This window comes from Podarcis liolepis (assembly GCF_965112155.1).
Source record: "Podarcis liolepis genome assembly, chromosome: 7".
Classification (NCBI taxonomy): domain Eukaryota; kingdom Metazoa; phylum Chordata; class Lepidosauria; order Squamata; family Lacertidae; genus Podarcis; species Podarcis liolepis.
In genome coordinates, this window is record NC_139561.1 from 57,550,679 (window position 1) to 57,567,390 (window position 16,712).

The 16,712-nt window shown below is 45.7% G+C and overlaps 1 protein-coding gene across 2 annotated transcripts in view; it reads right to left on the reverse strand.

Annotated features, from left to right (window-relative positions):
* Positions 1–1,352: 1,352 nt before the first annotated feature.
* RSPRY1 (ring finger and SPRY domain containing 1) overlaps positions 1,353–16,712 on the reverse strand; it is a 40,536-nt gene continuing 25,176 nt past the window's right edge. For both annotated transcript variants that reach the window (XM_083511475.1, XM_083511476.1), the window contains 7 exons: positions 15,072–15,187; positions 14,069–14,212; positions 12,911–13,022; positions 7,331–7,433; positions 5,560–5,712; positions 3,972–4,076; positions 1,353–2,854 (listed from right to left, as the gene is read on the reverse strand). In XM_083511475.1, the coding sequence (XP_083367601.1) occupies positions 2,758–2,854; positions 3,972–4,076; positions 5,560–5,712; positions 7,331–7,433; positions 12,911–13,022; positions 14,069–14,212; positions 15,072–15,187 (830 nt within the window). In that variant the 3' untranslated portion in view covers positions 1,353–2,757. The remainder of the gene's footprint in view (positions 2,855–3,971; positions 4,077–5,559; positions 5,713–7,330; positions 7,434–12,910; positions 13,023–14,068; positions 14,213–15,071; positions 15,188–16,712) is intronic.

Here is a 16,712-nt window from a genome sequence, read left to right on the forward strand (position 1 = left end):
AGCAGCCCCCTACACACCCATTGTTCAAGGGGCACTGCCCAACTCTACTCTTCTTGGAATGGGGGGCTGTTCAGGCACCAAGACCATAGCCAGGGCAAGTGGCAAGGAGCTGTATCGGTGCCCCCTGTCCTTTGTGTCCTTGGCAAGGGGCTGTATCAGTGCCTCTGAAGCCAGCGAGACAATGGACAAGAAACTCAAATTTTGCTTTTTGTCTAATGATGTCACAGGGTGACTGGGAAGAGGGTCCCATAGGGCTGCCGTGATGCCCCACACCAGCAACTGAATTACTCCACCAAGGCACCCAGAGGAGCCTCTGCACCTTGCCTGGCTGCCCAGGGGAGTGGAGGAGCAGCCCAGGGAGCAGGCAAGCTCTTAGGTAGAGTGGAGACCTCTGATTTTTGTGCATAACACCCCCCCTAGCCTGCCACCTTTGACTGCAGCCAACCTAATAAACCCCTGGGTGGGAGGTACAGCTTGTCTCGTACAGAAGGGAATTGTCACCCACCTAAGGAACTGCCTATACATAACTCAGCATCTTTGCTTGGCAAGAAGAGCGAAAGGCAGCAACACATCCTCAAACATAAAGCAGTAGAATACTTTGCAGGCTTATGGTCCCAAGCTCCAGTAAGCCAGCAGAAGATGCACGGCCATAAGATGTGGTGAATAATCCAGAGTGTTGGGGAAAGAGGCCACTAGAAGATTCATACACCTTCCTCGCCCTTTCAGGTGAGACCAGATTCTAAAGCCCTGAACTTTGTACAACCATCTTATCTCCTCTTCCAAGGATGACTATGAGGGTATCTCTGCAGGAACCATGTTGGAGGCAGTGATTCTGAAAGGGCACCATTTTGCATCCTGCTAGGAATGTGGGAAGAGGGAGAACAGAGGGCTTGGGCAGGGGTTAAGGAGAGTGGTCTTGAATCAGGGACATCAGTCCAAACAAAGCCTGTCAGGCCGGTAGCCCAATGAAGGGTTATCATGAGCAACAGCCCCCCCCCATACACCTGGAGGTACTTTCCTGGATTAATAGGTTTTGGGGTATCTGTGTTGCCACACTTTGTAAACAGGTATTATTAAACTGTCTATGTGCTCTCAGCTGACGTTACTGTTTTATTGTTTGTTTGAGCAAAGAACTGTAGAGCTAGAAGGGACCATGAGGGTCATCTAGTCTGACCCCCTGCAATGCAGGAATCTTTTGCTCAACGTGGGGCTCGAACCCACAGCCCTGAGAAGAGTCTCAAGCTTGACCAACTGAGCTATCCCAGTTTATGGTTTTATTCATTGGTATTGTACCCAGCTTTGGAACTCCTTTATAAAGAAAAGCGGGTAGGAAATTTTAATAAAATAAATAATTGTTGCAACTGCTTTTTGTTTTTAATGAATCAAGAAAAGCTGGATTCAGCACTCTATAAATTAAGACGGGAAACTGAAGCCCCATCCTGAACCACTGGAAATGTGATTCAACAATGTCTAAACATCTTAAGAATTCAACAGACATTATTCACATATCCTTCCAAAGGTACCTTGCAACCATAACTAGAAACTTACTTTCTTTTAAGGCTGAGATTCTCACACAGCTGATTTCAGTGATTTTTCTGCACTTGCACAGAGGCACAATATGCACATTGCCCCATGAGCTTTTTGATATTGGTTTGTGCAACCCTAGAAGTTGCACTGTGTGTCCCTCCTTCCCACATGTTTTGCCAAGTGGATAGGCATGAGCTTGGCAGACTAAGTTTGTTAGAGCCTATGTAAATGAAATGGTAGTTTAGTCAACCTAGGCTGACTTGCTATTCAAACAACATGTATTTCTTTCAAAACAATATTAACAGAGTTTCTCCACATTTTCTTTCCAGATCTTGAGTTCTATAGCTCAATACTTTCAAAACGTACAGAACTTGCAAGAACAAATACTGAATTTAAAAAGAGAGAGAGAGAGAAATCAATGGTACCTTTTAAAATACCCAAAATAACAAGCTATCTCCAATCTGGCACTGTAGTTATAAGAATCCCTCCTGAAAAATCACTTCTTTTTTGACAACAATGTAGGTACTGAAATTGAAGGAACTAGAAACACTATGAATGAAAATGCAGTTTTCTGCAGTTTAAAAAAAGGTGGTGGTAGTGGAAGAATCAATGTTCTTTGGAATCACAGAGTTATCAAAAAAAAATTTGGATTCTTCTAGAATCTCAACACCTCCTTTACAAATCAGTTTCTTCATGTAGAATTCAAGTCTGAACATTTTCAGGTCAACAGTCCAAAATACAGAGGGTCTCTGACCAGCAGGAAGCTACATTGACCAAGAAATATTGGTGTTGTTTTTAAATGTGTGACGGCTGCTGAAATAAAGGCTTTAGAAGACAGATATGCCCCCATTAGAGGAGATTATGAGCCTTATGTTTCCAGTGCAAAACTGTTGACATGTAATGGGCAAGTGGAAGGAGCAGCGGAAGAAAGGAAATGGGAAGAGTGGACAGGGGACAAACTTAAGAGGCAGACTCTCCAGCCACCTTGGTCGGAGACAAACCAACAGGTAGCTCAAGTCTCACCGCCAACTTTCATTTCTGCTAAAAGAACATTCCACAGCTCTGAGGCAGCAGGGCGACTTAACAGGTTTCCGTCTACTGTTCAGCGTGAAAGTGGGCCACAGTTGGGGCTCTCAGCTTGTGTGTGGCTCGGTCAGAGCTGCCTTTCTCCCTTCTAGCGCTGAATGGAATGGATCAGAGGGAAGTTCACGAGATACAGTTCCCCACGTGTCATGAAATGTGAGCGATCTGTCGGACCCGAGTCTGTATTTCTTGTCGACACAAAGGGCAGGTCTCTAGTTGCAAGGCACACTCCATGCACAAGTCACTAAAAGAAGGACAACGATATAAGATGGGTTACTAGGGCAACTTCTGTCCAGGCAATAGTATGCAAACATTTAAGTTACACAGAACTCTTCATCAGGAACAACAGAAATGTCTTTGCTCTTTTTTAAAAACAAACAAACAAACAAACAAACAAACAAATCCATTCATTTTTGTTGTGGGAATGGAGCTGTATCCAAATAGCTTTTAATCCAGGTAGACCAACTGAAAATAATGGACCAAAGCTAGTTGTGCCTATTTATTTCATGGGACTACTCTGAGCATGAATGCAACTTATGTCATGTAATTCTCCATGGGAACACCAAATGGGCAGGTGGGTGTGTCACAACTCACATGATTTGCCAATGCTAATTTTGTTGTGGACAGTTAATAGTACAGAGACAATGCACATATTCTAAGCAGTAAAATACATCTTCTTTGTTGCCTCAAGACTTATAGGGTTTATGTACACATGAAGCAGTGGGGGAATAAAGTGGGTAGTAGAATCTTAAGGGAGAAGCGTGGACAGTACCACGTCATACTGCAGGTATAGCAGCAGCAGCAACAACAAAATCCCTGCTAGTAGAAACCTAGTACAGCAGGAAACAGGCTGATCTGGAACATCTCCTCCTTGCTGTGCTTGTTGTTCTTTGCAGGCTTCCCCTCTTGATGATGAAGAAAAAACAAAAGTGACATTCCTCACCTGCAGCCTGAACTAGCAGAATCCCTTCTACCACCTCATCCTACTACATATGCAGACCAGGTCTAACCTGGATTGCAAAGCTTTACAAAATAGAAAATCAATAATAATAATAATATGAATAATTAATAATAGTATTTTTAATCCACCTTTTAGAATATATATCCTGTATAGTCTTTTAAATGTGTTTGTGAGAGGGGGCGTTTATTGGTTTTTGTTTTATTGTATATTTTCTCATTTTAAATTTTTAAATGTTTGTGTTGTGAACCACCCTGTATACCTTGGATGAAGGGCAGTATACAAATTTAATAAATAAATAAATAATCCCTCCAAGACCAATTACAGCTTATCATACTAGGGCCTGTAAGACAGGGGAAGCTACAAAACCATGATAAATAAAAGGAATAATTATCCACCATACCTGTGACCACATGGCCTGAGTTCTGTGTCTGCTATTTCATCGCAGCAAAGAGTGCAGCAATTCTCTCGAATGCTCACTTGTTTTAGCAAGGCCAGTCGTCTATGTCTGAAGAGGAAAAATCAGCAGGATTCAGTTCAAAGAAACAGTTTCAAGGGATCCTGCTCATATCAAATGTATTTGACTATGGACATGATCACCTTACATGACAATGAATCTCAGTTTAATATCTGTGAATTAGTATGTGCAGCAATGGAAACAAAAACAACAAAAACAAATTCAATTAACAATTTATTCAATTCTGTTAACTAAGGCCACTGCAGAATTAATGCTCTGCATATCCACTAGTTTATCAAACAAGTACACAGATTTGATACTAAGCATGAAATCGGGCATCTGGAAGATCTAAACTTCTCGTTTAAAGCTACAGTGGTGCCCCGCAAGACGGAAAACTCGCTAGACGAAAGAGTTTTCCGTTTTGGAGGTGCTTCGCAAAACGAATTTCCTATGGGCTTGCTTCGCAAGACGACAATGTCTTGCAAGTTCCTGCTGGTTTTTTCCCCTCCCCCCCCCCCCGCTTTTCTAATCTGCTAATCCGCTTATCAGCTGATCCAATCAGCAGATCGTCAATGGGCTTGCTTCGCAAGACGAAAAAACCGCTAGACGAAGAGAATCACAGAACGGATTCTTTTCGTCTTGCGAGGCACCACTGTACCACCACTGGAAGAAGTTGTTACCCCTTATAGTTGGGGAGGGTCTAGGCAGAATATGGAAAGCTCCCCCTCCCAACTAGCCTTTCTCTCGTTCCCCTAATAAACCAATCAACAAAACTTCAGATGTTAGTCAAAAACCTGAATCACAGAAACTGGATAAATAGCACAGAACTAATCTAATCTATGAAAGTTGGCTTTTGTTTACATGATTCATTCTTATGGAATAATCTGCACCTAAGTTTGGGACGCGGGTGGCGCTGTGGGTAAAACCTCAGTGCCTAGGGCTTGCCGATCGCATGGTCGGCGGTTCGAATCCCCACGGCGGGGTGAGCTCCCGTCTTTCGGTCCCAGCTCCTGCCCACCTAGCAGTTCGAAAGCACACCTAAGTGCAAGTAGATAAATAGGTACCGCTTTATAGTGGAAAGGTAAACGGCGTTTCCGTGAGCTGCACTGGTGCTGGCTCGCCAGAGCAGCTTCGTCACGCTGGCCACGTGACCCAGAAGTGTCTCTGGACAGCGCTGGCCCCCGGCCTCTTAAGTGAGATGGGCGCACAACCCTAGAGTCGGACACGACTGGCCCGTATGGGCAGGGGTACCTTTACCTTAAGTTTGCCCTAGATACAACTCTCAGAATGACAGGTATCCAGCATTTCCCACATTACATTTTCAAGCTGCATTTTCTACAACCAACACACAAAACAGTCCTGAGGTTAAGTGGTTCTTCCATTGTGAAAGGCTGCAGTGTGTGAAACTACAGGCTTTTGATAAAACTTCACAGGATGTCCTTTATTTATCATATCCAGATGGGTCAAAACCTACAAAGAACAAGACTGTAATCTCGGCCTTCAGTTCCATGCACTGACAAGTAGAAAATATTACCTTGGTAAAATGATTTTCTCTTCTGCTGTCAAGAAGGCATAGTCATTAAAGGTGCTAAATTTAGCTGATGGTGGATATTTGAAAGGTTTTGCTCCAAAGTTGAACTCACACTGTTGATAAGACATGAAACTAGCTGCAGGGAAGAAGCCAGACCTGCAAAATCAAGGGAGAATAATATTAGAGCACCACCATGCAAAGCATCCAACACACGGTGCCACTTTGTATTAGACTGAGAAATACCCATGACTTGTAGAATCATCCAGGTGTGCAGAACGGATTGGTCCAAGGTCACCCAGTGAGCTTCATGGCCAAGTGGGGGTTTGAAGCCTTGTCTCCAAGATCCTAGTCCAACACACTAACCCCTACACCATGCTGTCTTTACTACAAGTCATGGCTTGTTTTCTAGTTAGGGATAGGAAGGGCTGGCTAGCCCAAGTAGATGGGTTGCAGACTGAAGACTGCCCTCCTTCCCAGGTTTGCTTAGATCCTTAACATGCAGCTTCAAACAGGCCCCTTGCATATCTATTCCCTGCCTGCTTCCAATACCCAGCCTGAATTCCACTCTTTGCTCACTCAGATTTCCACTTCTTTGTCCGCTGAGTAATTTGCCGCTCAAACCTCTTTACATAACAATTCTGCTTATGAGCACACTGCTCACGTTGTCCCTACTCTTTCAACTATCCAGCTTCTGTGTTTTACTCTAGTCTCCAGCATGGTCAACCCACCGCTGCAGATTTGTCAACACATTCCTCCTGAGCAATTAGAATGTTTGTGGGCATTCTCCAAGGTTATAGCAGTTCTACATGCTTGGGGGATGGGAAGAGGAATAGTTTCAAATGGTCTATTATCAAATCATATCAAATCAGGGGAGCAATGTTCATCTTGTAATATACAGGACTGTGCTCCCCCTGAAGCAACAGGGTTAGACAGCTTGGGGAGGTTGCTTGAGATCCACAAGTTTGCTCCTGTGGCACCAAGTGGCTTTTATCAGCTTAGGCTGGTGGGCCTGCTGTACCTGGACAGAGATAGCAAAGCATCCATAATCCATGCTCTGACAATCTACAATTTAAGACTACTGTAACCCATTGCTTGCAGTGCTCCCTTTGAAGACTTTTTGGAAACAATGCTGGAGCCAGAGTACTGTAGTGGTTACAGTACTAGACTAGGATGTGATTGACCAGTTTTCATATTCTACTCAGCCATGAAGCCTACTGGGCGACCTTGAGTCAGCCACTCTGTCTCAGCCTAACCTACCTCAGAGTTGTTGTGATGATAAAATGGAGAGTGGGAAGCGTGTGTAAGCCACTACAAGCTCCTTAGAGGAAAGGTGGGATATAAATGCAATACATAAATGCTAAGTTCTAGTGACAGCTATTATACAGGTGTTGCACCAGTTGAACTAGCATCCAGTCGTCGAGTCAACATGTTGGCTTTGACCTTTAAAGCTGTTTATGGCTTAATACCAGGGTATATGAAGAGCCACCTGTCTCTGTATCTAACCTATATGTTCTATTGAGGGCCTTACCCAGGTACCCCATATCTTAGGTGAGGCAGATGCCTCCCAGAGAGAAAGTCTTCTCAATGGTGACACCTCAGTTATGGAATGCTCTCTACAAAGAGGTCCATCTGGAACCCTATTCTGCTGTTCTTATGGCATCTGGCAAGTGTGGTTTTATGTTCCCCTGGCCTTTTAGACTTAATTTTATTGTTATCTGGGTCTTAAAAGCTTGCTATTAATTTTTCACTGCTTTCACAAGGGCCACATACTTACACAGCAGAAGAAAAGACTTGCTTCTCAGCAGGAAGCTGGTTCCCATTTAAATAAAAGATCATTTTCTTGTCTTGTAGGTCCAGCAAAAATCCTATTGTATCACCTGAAGCCATATATAAGAAAAAACACAGGGTTGTTGGAGATCTGTTTAACAACCCACCCCACAATAGTGAATTGGTATATGCAGTGGGTGAGGAACAACCTCTGCAAGTGAGATAAACTTATACCAGTCCCTTTTCATATAATTATAGAGTTAGAAGGTACACCAAGGGTCATCTAGTGCAACTGCCTGCAATGCAGGAATCACAGCTAAAGAATCCCTGACAGAGGGCCACCCAACCTCTGTTTAAATGCCTCCTCTCCTCCTTTATGTTGCAGCAAGTATTCAAAGACCTGATGAGGATATAGCACTGATTTCTGCACACTGTGGTTTGCAAACTGAAAACCAACTTTGGGAATGGAGGCTTCTCCCTGACATGAATCCCATGTTGCTTCCCTCAACAGCTTTAACTATGGTTTACAGTTTACAATAACCCATGGTTAAAAAAACCAGGCTCAATCTTAACCAAGGCTGGTAAACTGTCTTCAAACCATGGTTAAGAAGAAAACTTTGGTTAGCACCAAGTAGGGTTATAACACCTGTAACTCTAAACCATGGGTAGGCAAACTAAGGCACGGGGACCAGATCCGGCCCAACTGCCTTCTAAATCCGGCCTGTGGACGGTCTGGGAATCAGCGTGTTTTTACATGAGTAGTATGTGTGCTTTTATTTAAAATGCATCTCTGGGATATTTGTGGGGCATAAGAATTTGTTCATTTTTTCTCCAAAATATAATCCGGCCCCCCACAAGGTCTGAGGGACAGGGCCACCCTGCTGAAAAAGTTTGCTGATTCCTGCTCTAAACTATGATTAAAGCTGTAGAGGGGAGAATTCACACAAGAGGGAAAAGAAGCAGACATTAGTATTTGAACTTTTTGTAAGTTTTAAACTATTGTTGCAAATTGTTACTGGGTTTAAAAAAAATCTTTTTGTAAACTACTTTGAGTTTTTGTTTTGTAAACATTTTATGAATAATAATAAATAATAATAAATTTTATTTATATCCCGCCCTCCCCAGCCGAAGCCGGGCTCAGGGCGGCTAACAGCAATAAAACAGTACAAAAGTACAACATAAACAACATTCTAAAATCATTCATTATAAAAATTAATTAATTCACGCCACTAGCAACCATTGGGCCAGAGCTCTGCGAAGATTGCCGAGGGAGGGAGTCAGGCTGTGCCCTGGCCAAAGGCCTGGTGGAACAGCTCTGTCTTGCAGGCCCTGCGGAAGGATGTCAAGTCCCGCAGGGCCCTGGTCTCTTGTGACAGAGTGTTCCACCAGATCGGAGCCACAGCCGAAAAAGCCCTGGCTCTAGTTGAGGCCAGCCTAACTTCTCTGTGGCCTGGGACCTTCAAGATGTTTTTATTTGAAGACCGTAGGTTTCTCTGTGGGGCATACCAGGAGAGGCGGTCCCGTAGGTACGAGGGTCCTAGGCCATATAGGGCTTTAAAGGTTAAAACCAGCACCTTAAACCTGATCCTGTACTCCACCGGGAGCCAGTGCAGCTGGTATAGCACCGGGTGAATGTGATCTCGCAGCGAAGACCTCGTAAGGAGTCTCGCTGCAGCATTCTGCACCCGCTGGAGTTTCTGGGTCAGTCTCAAGGGCAGCCCCACGTAGAGCGAGTTACAATAATCCAGTCTGGAGGTGACCGTCGCATGGATCACAGTGGCTAGGTCAGGGCGAGAGAGGTAAGGAGCCAACTGCTTAGCTTGGCGGAGATGGAAAAATGCCGCCTTTGTTATAGCTGCAATCTGCGCCTCCATGGAAAGGGAGGTGTCGAAGATTACACCCAAACTCTTAACGGACGGTGCTGGCACTAATTGCGCCCCCGCAAGAGATGGGAGTTGCCCCCCCAATCCCATATCGCCCCGTCCCAGCCACAGGACCTCTGTCTTCGAAGGATTTAGCTTCAACCGGCTCCCACGTAACCATCCAGCCACAGCTTCCAAACATCTGGTCAGTGTGTCTGGGGCCGAGTCAGGATGGCCATCCATCAACAGATAGAGTTGGGTGTCATCGGCATACTGATGACAACCCAGCCCAAAACTCCGAACAAGCTGGGCGAGGGGGCGCATAAAGATGTTGAAAAGCATCGGGGAGAGTATCGCACCCTGAGGTACTCCACACACCAAGGAGTGGCGCGATGACAATTCCCCCCCAAGCGCCACCCTCTGTCCCCGACCAGAGAGAAACGAGCGCAGCCATTGAAGGACTGTGCCCTGGATCCCCACGTCGGCAAGGCGGTGGTCCAGAAGTTCGTGATCGACCATGTCGAAAGCTGCTGATAGATCTAGAAGAATCAGCAGCCCTGACCCGCCTCGATCCAGCTGTCTACGAAGGTCATCTGTTAGGGCGACCAGAGCCGTCTCGGTCCCATGACCAGCGCGGAAGCCGGACTGGAATGGATCCAGAGCCGATGTTTCATCCAGAAACCCACCAAGCTGTTCAGCAACCGCTCTCTCAATCACCTTACCCAGGAACGGAAGATTCGAAACCGGGCGGTAATTGGATAGATCTAAAGGATCTAATGATGTTTTCTTTAAGAGCGGGCGCACCACTGCCTCCTTCAATTCCCCTGGGAATGTCCCCGTGCCAAGGGACAAATTGATGATATCCCCCAGGAGGGCCCGCACCTCGTCTGGACACGCTCTAATCAGCCAAGACGGGCACGGGTCGAGAGGACAGGTGGTGGGCTTTCCAGCTCGGAGGAGTCTGTCCACATCGGCTGGGGATATCTGTACGAAGTGGTCCAATACTGGACCCGAGGACAGTCGAGGGGCCTCCAGTTCCTTTATTGTATCCAAATTGGCAGGGAGGTCATGGCGGAGCGACAAGACCTTCTCCGCAAAAAAGCTCGCAAATGCCTCACAGCCGTGTGTCAATTTGTTATTTAAATTTGGCTGTCCCTCAAGGGACGTTAAAGACCTGATTATACTAAATAATTGCGCTGGGCGAGAGCTAGCGGATGCAATGGAGGCCGAGAAGTATGACTTCTTAGCAGCCTTCACCGCCATCTCGTAGGTTTTCATAAAAGCCCTATAAGATGTTCTTGAGGCTCCGTCACGGGCACCCCGCCATACTCGCTCTAGCCGTCTGAGGTCCCGCTTCATTTTCCGGAGCTCCTCGGTAAACCAGGGAGCCCGGTTTCTGCGGGGTCGCAGAGGGCGCTTAGGTGCGATCTCATCGATGGCTGCCAGGAGCTGGGCATTCCAGCCCTCAACAAGCTCAGTCAATGAGTCGCCAGGGGGAGCAAGGTCCCGCAAGGCTTGGCGGAATCTCTCAGGGTCCATCAGCCTCTGCGGGCGAGCCCAAATTGGCTCGCCACCTAAGCAGGGTGGGGGTGGAAAGTCAATCCTGGCTTTCAGAGCGTAGTGATCAGACCATGGCACCTTCGTCGAAGGAGACATGATCACATCTATACCGACGCCAAAGATCAAATCCAGCGTGTGGCCTGCTTGATGTGTGGGGCCCGAAACAAACTGGGAGAGCCCTAGTGTCGCCATGGAAGACACCAGGTCCAGAGCCTGTGAGGAGGGAGTGGCATCAGCATGGATGTTGAAGTCCCCCAATACCAATAGGTTAGGGAACTCCAAGGCCCAGCCGGCCACCGCCTCCAATAGGCCTGACAGGGTGGCTGCTGGTGCGCTAGGTGGCTGGTACACCAGCCAGACAGCCAAGCTCTCCTCGGAGCCCCACACTAGGCCAACACATTCGATGCCGGGGATCGATGGCGATGGTAGAGTCCTGAAAGGACAATCTTCCCGGATTAATAATGCCACCCCTCCCCCCCGGCCCACAGTCCGCGACTGGTGGAGGACAGAGAAACCCGGGGGCGCCATTTCTCGTAAGGTAACTGTTGCCCCTTCGCGCACCCAGGTCTCCGTCACACAAGCCAGGTCGACCCCCTGCGAGATAAAGAAATCTCGCAGGGTGGCGGTTTTATTGCCTATAGACCTGGCATTGCACAGCACCAGTGACGGAGGTGAGTAATCCTTGCTCACCCTACCCTCGTCCCTCGGGATGGGGCGCAGATTGGAAAGGGTACGAGCGTATCCATATCTCGATCCCCTTCGCCTGTAAATAAAAAATATATATGTTCTGGAGGCTGACTCCTGATTTACAAATGCAATACATTTTGCAGGGAGCCAGCGTTACACTTGCTCAGAGTCATCTTCAGCATTTTCTCAAATTTAAGTAATTAAGAATCTAGGTAAGAGTTTGTAACTGGAAGGAGGAAGGAAACTTTGTGCTCCTCTTTTCCCAAATGCAGGATGAATTGACGCTACATAGATTCCACATAATGCAGAGAAGATCAAGATGAACAGAAGCACGTTAAAACATTGACCCCAGGGACTGGATGCGCATCAGAAACAAAAGTAAACATGTTGTAAATATGCTCTGAAAAATGCAGTTGTGACTTGAGTTTGCAGTGCAGGCACCAACATGTACATATCATGCTGCTCCTCTGTAGTCTTCACCCCAGATAGCATGTTGATCTCAATACTGGATGTGCAATCTGCATGACTGGCAGTGAGAGCAGCAATAAGAATGTCTGTGTGGGGTCTGTGGGGACATCTGAAGGAAGAGGGGACATTTGGTTTTTCCAGGAAAGGCTTCCTGTGCTTCTAGTTTACTGCTAAAGCACTGAGCTAAAAGCACAGGAAGCTGGTGTACGGACATGTCCCGAAAGAATCACCCCTTGGGGAAAGAGACCCCTTGGATCCCTGGGCCATCTGTTCTATTGTCCAAAAATTCAATTTCAATCAAGATCCTTTCCTGGCTACACTTGTTTCTCCTTCAGTAGCATGGAAGGATCCCAACTTAGAACTAGTCCAACAATAAAAGCCTTTTCCTAGATTGTACCACTTCTGGTTATAGGTGGAGAGCTGGACAGTTGAATGCTCCCCCCATACAAAACCATTCCTGCATGTAGTGAGGACTGAAAAAAGTTTGCAGCCTAGCCTTTCCAATCTGACAGAAGACGGGACCTCAGGCCTAGGAGGCCCAAATGTGACCCTCTTCCATGTCTCTTGGGACTCTTTGCAGACCACACACGTGTGCCAGCCATATTTTCTTTTTCCTGGGCCATGGCCCTCACTGGCTTTGTTCCATGCTCTCCTAGTGTTTCTGCCTAGCTGGAATGTGTCCTTGAACTCTGGTGAACCTTGGACTCTGGCCTGCTCGGATGGACAACAGAGAGAAGTGTGTGTGTAGAAGCTAGCCTACTGCACAAAGGTAGGCTCTGCCCACTTTTGCTTCTGGTCCCACCCACCAATGGCATGTGGCCCTCAGAAGGCTGCTGCGAAGGGATGAAAATGACTCTTCACTTACAGTGACCTACAATGGTAGGAGACAGGGTAGAAGGGATTCTAGGCTACTAAATTGGCAGCTTTGCTCCTCTCTGGGGAGTGCTAGAACAATTTCCCAGCAAATGAAAATGACAACAGCAACAACTGCAACAAGATGGGTGGAGTACCTTCCTTCCAGCACGGGTGGGAATGTGGTTTACTTCTGGCATTATACCAGATCAGCTGCCGGCAGCCATCGTATGCACAGGAGTACTCATCGTCCCCGATACCGTAACCTTCCTTCAGGGAAGATAAAATACAGCATTTATTTTTCTTGAGACATGACAATACTTGTGGGAATCTTGTTTTTAAAGCTTCTCAACCATTTTGCATAGCTATGGGCACATGGGGGGGTATCAATATGTTCTTTCTTAAGAAGGGTGAGATCTGAATGCAGGTTGGAATATGTGGTCCACTGTTGGACTATACTGGGCACATTTATGCCCTCTTGCAAGTACAGACTCAGGGCTTCTCTCACCCAGAGTTGCTTCCTGCTGTGTGATCATACACTGGGTGAATTCCAGAAGGGGAAAGATCTATAGGCTATGTCTTCCTTGTTGTGTATAGCTCCCTGACACTTTCTGAAATTACAAAATCACCTTTAAAACCTAGTCAAAAGATAAATTTGGAGCAAATGCAATGCTACAGCTGAATTTATGCTGGATTTCTGCAGGAGAGAAGAGGAGGGAGCATGCAAACAGGTGGGATATTCTGGCTCTCTTGCTTAAGGTTAAGAAAATCCCATCTGCACCAGTCATTGCACCAAACAGCAGTGCACATTTTGGCAACAAAGTGCTGTGCAATAACTGATAACTAAAATACAGTTAAATGTACAGTTGTGCTGCTGGGGAAGGTGAAGAAAGGCTCTCATCTACCTTCTTCTCCAGCAACGCCAACTCTCCCCACCGTATCAAGGTATTTCCATCTAACCCTATACAACATTTTTACTTCGTGAAACACCTTCCCTGTAATTGTATACTGCAACTTTTGCCAACCTGTGCTGATTGGGGCTGATGGGAGCTGCAGCCCAAAACATCTGGAGGGCCCATTTAAACCAAAAGTTGCAAGAAAAATCAGAATCTTCACATGGCTTCTGCAAAGATGTCAGTGTTGGAACCAGGTTAACATCTCCAAGCAGGTTGGTTCCACAAGTTTAGTGCCCCAGTGAAGGCCTTCTATCTGGCTCCCATCTGCCTCTTTTCCAGAGGTGACAGGGACCCAGAAAAGAGACTCCAAGGCCGATCCAACTTAATGAGTAGGTTCCTATGGCAGAAAGTGGCACTTACATGATTGAGGAATTTGCTGTCTTTGGTAGCCCATCCTATCTGCATCACCCCAGAAGTAATGGCTGTGACTTCATAGTACCAAACTCCAGAATCCACACAGAAAGTACATCGAACGCTTTCAAAAGACGACGCATCACATCGGGCCTAATGAACAAACCAAAAGAAAAATAAATAAATGCTTGCCTTCCAAAAGACAACAGCTACCTGGCCCTAGCAGGAGGAATTTAAATCCTTGTAAGTTCTCAGCTCCATTTTGAGGCAACAGGCTCATATTTCAAAAGAAACCGATTCTACATTTAATACTGAATAGGTAACTCACCCGCAGGGGTGAAGATGTGAGACTAAGTGCCCTGCAGGTGTGGTCTGAAAAAGGCTTGCTTTTGTTTTGTTTTGTTTTGTTGTTTTGTTCTGCAAAGGCAGACCACTGAGAATTTATGTCTGGAGTCTGCTACAAAGTCAGGTGGAGCCTTGAGTGTGCTATGCACATGACTCTCTGGGAATCCAATGCTGCCCTGCGGGAGGGGCTCCTGCTTGCCCTCCCTTATGCTTTGTTTGCATATTTGCAAATAATGCAATCCAGTAATTATTTCCCAAATTGATAGCAAGAGATACAGGGTTGTGATATGTATCCTGAATGCAGGCTTTGTAGTCCATTTTAATAAGTTCACCAGGATCACCAATAGCTACATTCTGAAACAGGATTTGTAAGTCTTACTGTATCCCCTTTGATCTCACAACCTTATTAATCATTGATTAAAACCTCTTGCTAAACTTCCTCTCTTTCTGCTATTTCAGCTGGGTTTATTAAAAAAACCAAAACATAAAAATGGCTTGGTTTGACTTACGGCCTATAGGCCGTATTATCTCAAAGAGAGTGAAGCCTCTAGTGTCCTCTCTTCCAAAGGGAAATGAAACCCAAATAGTGCTATTCTGAAACTTCTTACTGTTTGGGGAAGTGTAGAAGACATAAAAATATGATGGAATTAAGCACCCAAAAACTTACCTCCAACCCACGTGGTGAAATCTTAAGGTATTCACTGACATCGTTACTATTCAGCATGGCATTTATGTTGGTCAAGTCAACTTTCTCGTATGTAAACTGCCTGCCTTCTTTCAAAACTGCAAAAATACATAGTTAGAAGTTGTAACACTAGTAGAAGTCCCAATATTGCAAAACATGGACCGGGCAATCAAATGTATCTGCTCACCTGATGCTCACCTAACTGCAGAGCGTTAGTTAACCAATTTGATCAAATGGTCTGGAATTTGACCGAGAAGGAAGTCCCCAATCAGGGAATACATTAGACACTTTACCAGTTATAATAAAGTTAAATTTGTACAAATAATAAATTAAATTGTTACTATATTTCATTCATTAAATGGAATTTTTGCTACACTTGTCAAAGATGGAATATTGAAATTCTCAGAACGCTGAGGAGGGGTGATGGGCAGGAACTGGGAACTGTGGAAAATTATGTACCTCTTCTTCATTAAAGGGACTATCCGACAGACCACCCTCTAGTACAGGCATGTGAAAGTTTGGGTGCAAGGTCCAAATTAGGCTGGATCCAATTTGGCCTGAAAGGCAGTTTTCCTCGAACCATGACCACCCTTTTCACATCTGATATGGCTTATGATGTCAGCTGGGGAGCAGGTTGATATGCAGCTGCAAATGAACAATTGGGGGCCTCAAAGGGTGCTCCTGGATGTTCCCTGACAAGCGAGCCTTGCTATCTGCGCTGATCAATGGTGACAGCAAGCACTGGTGAAATTCCACATTGGGAACACTGTACTGTAGCCAATCCCTGCCCAAAGTGGGGCTTGCTGCAAACACCAGTGAGCTGCTCAACACTTATAGCAAGCCCTGCTTACACACTACTTCAAAGAGCCTCTTTGCAAAGGCTCTAAAACAGCTCCTGCATTTTCCAAGCCTCTTCCTATTGCCCTTTTAAGCCCCTGCAATTGGAGGCTTAGAGAAAGAGACTTGTAAAAGGCCCTGCCCACCTGTCAAATTTGGCCTGCAAGTCAGATCCCGATTAGGGTCTGGCCTATGGAGTCAAAAATGGTTTCTCACCCCTGATTTAGACCTTTAAAAGGTTATAACCAGGCCTTTAGATTGCATGCAGGAACTTACTGGAAGTCAGTGTAGCTCTTTCATGAGCATAAGTATTCATATGTTACCTGCGACTTACTCCCACTAACAAGTGGGCTGCTGAATCAAAGCCAAATGAGTCCAAATTTTAAGGACTTTCCCCCCTTAAAGGCATTCCTATTTTTAGACTTTGAACATCAACCAAGCTTTTGCCAGAGACCAGATTCTAAACTCAAGGGAAGTTTCAACCCAAAGAGAACACAATGGTGGCAGAAGCAGAAGCCTATAATCACCATGGATTTCCTTCATATATTACCCATAGCAATGTGGCTACTGCTGTCTTGTGGATGCTTCCATATCACTCCCGGTGGCCTGTGCAACTTCCACCCACGTGCTTAAGGTGAGTTGCATAACAGCACATTCAGGTCAACTTGTGAAGTGGGCCACAGTCTCCCACTACTTTCCTATAGGGATGGCTAAATTAAACTGATTAAAAAAATGTCTGGGCAACAAACAAATTTTTCACCAGTGCACTTCCTGCTGGAAGGAGGA